The sequence below is a fragment of the Gavialis gangeticus genome, unplaced genomic scaffold (genome assembly GCF_001723915.1).
Source record: "Gavialis gangeticus isolate Ggan-Ray unplaced genomic scaffold, GavGan_comp1, whole genome shotgun sequence".
Classification (NCBI taxonomy): domain Eukaryota; kingdom Metazoa; phylum Chordata; order Crocodylia; family Gavialidae; genus Gavialis; species Gavialis gangeticus.
The window spans coordinates 6,006,037-6,011,892 of NW_017729030.1; the positions used below are offsets into that span (position 1 = coordinate 6,006,037).

A 5,856-nucleotide genomic window follows, 5' to 3' on the forward strand; every position below is an offset into this window, starting at 1 on the left:
GGAGCATCACCATGAAGCCTGCCTGCCCAGCCACACCTGCTTGGCACACACAAAGTCACAGAAATGAGACCAGGCAGCCACCTGAGTGTGGTGCTGAACACACACCCGTAACCATGCCGAGACAGATTCTCTGAGCAGTGATAGGGAACACGCTCAGGCCTGTGCCTTGGTCTCATTTCCAGGGTAGAAGTGAGTGGGCAAAGCAATCTTTATGGCAGTGTATCCTGAGCACAGTATAGATTCAGTGCATGTGTAGTCTGTAAGGCTAAAGCAGGGAAACAAGACTAGTGCCACAGGCTGTGCCTGCCCACTTCTTTCTCCATTTGAGGAGGTGTCAGAAAAGAATCCCCTATTCTCAGGGATGGCTAATGTGGCAGAAGGGTTCAACGTGGCACATAGTTCCCTGGAGTAGTGCTACAGAAGGTCACAAACACTTTCTCTCTTCACCCTCTCTCCCCCTCCCCCCCAAAAAAAATAGTTTACTGAGGACATTATAGAAAAGTGACTTTGTGCTGGTAATGTTTAATGTAGGAAAGAGCTAAATGGTAACTAATCCTTGAATACATCTCTTGTAAAATATTATCCCCATTTGTCAGAGAAGGAAATGAAGGCAAAGTGTGAGTGAGACAGACTGCAGAGGAGATCAGAGCCCAAACAAGTGAATTGGCATTGGCTTCAGAAGGGAGAAAACACTGGATAAACCATTCAGAGGTCTGTCCCTCCCCTTCCTTTACCAGCAGCTACAATAATTTGGAGAAGGGAATTTGGTATTGAGTGTAGTCCTAATCCTTTCTTCCCATGACCCATCAGCTGTAGGAAGCAATACAGAGTCTCACTGCTGTATACTCTCAAGACTCATTGCTGCCTGGTGCGTTTCCTCTCCTATTCTGCCAGAGGCAGGGCTCATTCGAATAGGAAATAAAACCTGTAAAAGTCCTACAGCTTTCTTGAAAAACTCTTATTTAGCAAGACATTCATAGTAGTCATATACTGCCCTTTGCATTGATTTACTTTAGAGTGAATAGGCTAGTTACAGCATCATTTTAAGCAGAAGTCAGGATAGAGTTGCACCTGATGAACCAACTGAATCACAGATGCAGAAGCTTTCATGGACAACAGCTCACTTCATCGGATGCCAAACAGAGAGATGAGATTACCTGAAAACATCGACTGAGGGTTGTGTACCTACATGCTCATTATAGGCTCTATGCTTTTTCCATTTCACAGTATGGGTTGACCTACAAAAGAAATGGCGGGGACACGATCCACAGACTGAAAATTGTATTTGCATCGTCTCTACTCCTCACCCCCTACCCCACCCTCCCCCTCCAGAATCAGGATTGTGACCTGCAGTGAAAGAGGTGGTCCACCACCTAAGGACAGAACTGAGAAACTAAGATCTTCTCTTGTCTAATCCCTGTTCTAATGCACACTGTTTTCCATAGCATTGCCTCTAGTCCTTCATCTGAAAAATGGGGGAAAAAAATTATAAAAGATGTCCCAAGGATGATTTTAGTTAGCATTTAGGTAGTTCTTTCCTGTGTTAAATGTTACTAGCAAAAAGTCACTTTTCTATAATACCAATAATAATTAAAGGGGGAAGTGTAAGGAGAAAAAGAAAAGAAAATCCAGCTACACACATTGAACATTATAAAGCAAAATAGCCTTTGTAACTCAATGGAACAAGCAGTAGTTTTAATTAACTCTTTGGCACTGTCAGTTGTGGCATATCCTATTGTGAACCATGGGCAATATACCAAGAAAGCTTGTTTGGTATCTAGGGGCTACAGATGGCTTTTAAAAACTTCTGTCTGTTCTTGTTTTCAGCCAATTTCTGGAGTGCAACAACAAGTGGCAAGACAAGCCAAGGCTTTCCTGTCTCTAGGAAAGATGGCAGAAGTTCAGATCAGCAGACGGAAATCAAGCGGGGAGAAGTCATGGCTGTGGTTTGCGACAGTGAAGTCCCTAATTGGGAAAGGGGTCATGCTGGCTGTCAATCAAGGCAAAGTGCAGACTAATGTTCTCAATATTGCAAATGAGGACTGCATAAAAGTGGCAGCTGTTCTAAACAATGCCTACTACCTAGAGAACTTGCATTTCACAATTGAGGGAAAGGACACTCACTATTTCATCAAGACGACCTCACCAGAGAGTGACCTAGGCACGCTGAGGCTGACGAGTGGGCGGAAAGCCCTGGAAAATGGCATCAATGTCACCGTTTCCCAATCCACCACTGTGGTGAACGGCAGGACTCGTAGGTTTGCTGACGTTGAAATGCAGTATGGCGCACTAGCTCTTCATGTGCGCTATGGTATGACACTTGACGAAGAGAAGGCGCGAATACTGGAGCAGGCTAGACAAAGAGCACTCTCCAGTGCCTGGGCCAGAGAACAACAAAGAGTAAGAGATGGAGAGGAAGGTGCCAGGTTATGGACAGAGGGGGAAAAGAGGCAGTTACTAAGTGCTGGAAAGGTACAAGGATATGATGGGTACTATGTACTCTCTGTGGAGCAATACCCCGAATTAGCAGACAGCGCTAACAATATACAGTTCCTTAGACAAAGTGAGATAGGAAAGAGGTAACACACTGGCTTTGCCAAGGCTGCCAAAGAGACTGTGTACCAGTGTCTTCTAAAAGGGAGACCAAACTGTTTTGCTGCATTACTACTTGAGCCTAAACTTACACCTTTGCTCAGATTTTTCTGTAGCACAATCTGAAGAGACTCTACAGTGAAGAGAGCGCCTTCCAGAAGAATGATATTGCTGAAAACTTTTTTTTCTGAATGACCTTAAAAGGTGATCTGCTTTAAAGAATATGTTTACATATGCATATCGCTGCACTCACATTGGACTGAAAAGTATTAAAAAGGCCTAAAGATTTTACAACAGGCTGTCTGTTCCTTTGAGGCACTGTATTTAACTATGATACAGATCCGTACAGTCTTTCCAAATATTACTGAATTGTTGACCTTTGCTTAAAAGAAGTAGTCTCTTTCTCTCTCTCTTTCTTTCTCTCTCTTCCTCTTTCTCTGCATAGGATGTGGTATATATCTGTTAATTTTACAATGTGGGGCAAAAATTACTGTTTATAGACAACCCAACTGCTTTAAACTGTGCTGCTTTCTAAAAGGACATTGGCACAAGTGACTTATGCTACCGTGGGAATTTAATAATGGATTTTACAATGCTAACATGGTTTGCCTTGGGGGGGGGAAATGGCAAGTAGAATCCTTGTTACAGATAAGCAAAGGAAACCCTGATTTTTTTGTAAATTATGTGAGACAAGTTGTTTATGGATTTTTATATGAATTACAATTTACTGTACATCAAATATTAGTCTCAGAGGAGTTAATTTATGTAAAGTGTTTAAAAAAGTTTATACTTAAAAATAAAATGATAAAAATGTGCTGTGTGTGATTTTTTTTAAAAAGGAATTGCACCTTTTATGTTATAGCTGTACAGTATAAAAAATTATATTGTAGAGATATAACAGTGTATGACTAATGTCCAGAAGTGTTAATATTTTTGTATTAGGTTTAAAACTGTGCATCTTTCTATCACTCTGCTGATACGAAGGAATACTCCCAAGTGGCTGGCTAATAAGACGACATCGCCCTCCCTTCCCTTTCCTGTCACCCAAGCCAGTGCCACTTCATCAGTCACTCCTAGAAGGCACAGTAACCAAATAAGACTCGTTTATTATGATGGAAAACAAATAGATTGGGTTTTCCTTGTCTTTTCCTGGCCCTAATGTAATAAATGGGTACTGATTCATACCGAGTGGGTTTTCTGTTGTTTGGGTTTTTTTAAATGTGGGGTTAGAATGGAGAGAATAGTGGCTCAGGTGCTTGGCAAATGTATGTAGAAGAAGATGATACAATATAGTCTCATCCAGTTCTATCAACTTTGTCTTCTGTATAAACAGCTGTTTTCAATGTATTATTTCATGAGTGAGGCAAGAGCAGCACCTGATCAGATGCTACAGAGTTGCTCTTAGAGCCATTCCGCAGGTTCATACCCTGGCCTTCAGTTTCATATTCAAGCCTCATTACTATGATCAGTTGAACAGGAACTGGGGTGGAGATGAAGGTCTTCTCCTAGTGCTTACCCTGTATCACAAAACCACTACCCTGTTTGGAGCAGAGCATGCCAAATTAAGGCCCAGTAAATTTGTTACAGGGCAGGCTTGAGATGGGTACCCAGCTCCATGCAGAAACCATGCACAGAACCAACTGTACCTGTGCTGTTTCTCGGCTGAAACCATGATTAGTGCTTTACTTTCATGAGCACTAAATTCAGTCACAAAAAAAATATTTTTAAGACAAATTTGATTTTTTGATGTTCCTTGAAACATACACCGTATTTCTATCCATGTATAATTATGACAAGCTATAGTAAGTGAACAAGTCTTAAATATGAACAGTTCGAGTGGATGTAATAAAAATAGTTTTCTAACTGCTTTGTATACTGAGATTCTATAGTATTACATATGCTAAATTGCACATTAGGATTGTTTGATAAATGGATTTGAATCTCTCCTGGCCACCTAGTTACTGAATCTGCAGTATCCGTGCTATTACTGTATGTGTGTATTTGGTAGAGCATACAGAACTAATTACACGTATCATAGAATGCTGATCTTTTGTTAGAATGAAAGCACAGATTAGTTCATATTTTTTGCCCTGGAAGTCTTGAAGGCCCTAAAATTAGGAACTGATGCATCAAACCCCAGAGAAGTGTCATTGTTTTACATTTTAAAAACTGTAAAATGCTAGGTGTTTGTGGTTCTGTTAGGTGACTTCCACAGCACTGTATTTAGCATGCTATAAGTGCTCTGTTGAAATAGGCTCATATTCTAAATTATGTCAAATGTTTCTGTTCTGTTTGAATATGAAAAAGCTTGTACAACATGTCAAAATGGAAATATATCGTCTACTTGACGTGTACTAGTTCCTTCTCCTTTGTTAAGGCACCAATAAACAACAAATTACAGTATCTGTTGGTGATCATTTTAGATAAAGTCAAATCAAGCCAATTAGTGGCCTTGTTAGTAGGTATAATGAGCCTATTTCTTCCTAAAAAGACTTGTGATCTGGACATGCTCCTGCAGGAAATACTAACCTTGGGGAACATGTAAACAAAAGATCTTTTTAAAGGAGAAAAAAATGTATAATTAAAAGAAGCAGCTTACAGGGGGAAAAATGAGATTCAAAGTATTTTAGGCAATGACATTCAAAATGCTTTCATTATATTTTGAGATGTAAATTTTGTCTGATTTGTATTGTTATTTTAATTTGCCTTCTTAACTTTATATGTGTCCTGAATTTTCCACAAATTGATTACTATAGATTGCATCTGGGCTTTCCAATAAAAGCCAACCCAATGTGTGCGTGTTTATATTTGTTTTTTAAATGTGTGTGTCAGACACTGAAGCTGGGTTATTGCTTTGCTGTTTGTACATGAGGATGCAAAGCAATCCAGTTGCCCTCCTATTGAGTCATCTGCTACACAGTTGGTAATATCTCTTTTTTCCCGTCCAATGGCCCGGTCTGCTAACTCAGCAAAGCAAATTACTCCATGGGATCTCTCTAGTGGCCTACTTTAGAGAAAACATTAAACACACCTTACAAAGTTAAGTCTTATATAAATAAGAGGAAGGGGGAAAAACCACACCCACATCTACACAATGCACTATCTAGGGTTGCTTTGGAACTGTTATCTGTCTTGCTATCCTGAGCAGGTAAAATAAGATTCAAAGTATTTGATTAAACATAAGCAGTTTGGCAAAAATAACTCTACTATTCACTGCTTTCCCGCCCCTCCACATACACATATATACTGCATTTGCTTCAATCT

The 5,856-nt window shown here is 40.0% G+C and overlaps 1 protein-coding gene across 9 annotated transcripts in view; it reads left to right on the top strand.

Annotated features, from left to right (window-relative positions):
• TENM3 (teneurin transmembrane protein 3) overlaps positions 1–4,968 on the top strand; it is a 552,323-nt gene extending 547,355 nt beyond the window's left edge. For all 9 annotated transcript variants that reach the window (XM_019521869.1, XM_019521871.1, XM_019521872.1 and 6 more), the window contains one exon: positions 1,828–4,968. In XM_019521869.1, the coding sequence (XP_019377414.1) occupies positions 1,828–2,583 (756 nt within the window). In that variant the 3' untranslated portion in view covers positions 2,584–4,968. The remainder of the gene's footprint in view (positions 1–1,827) is intronic.
• The last annotated feature ends 888 nt before the right edge of the window (positions 4,969–5,856 follow it).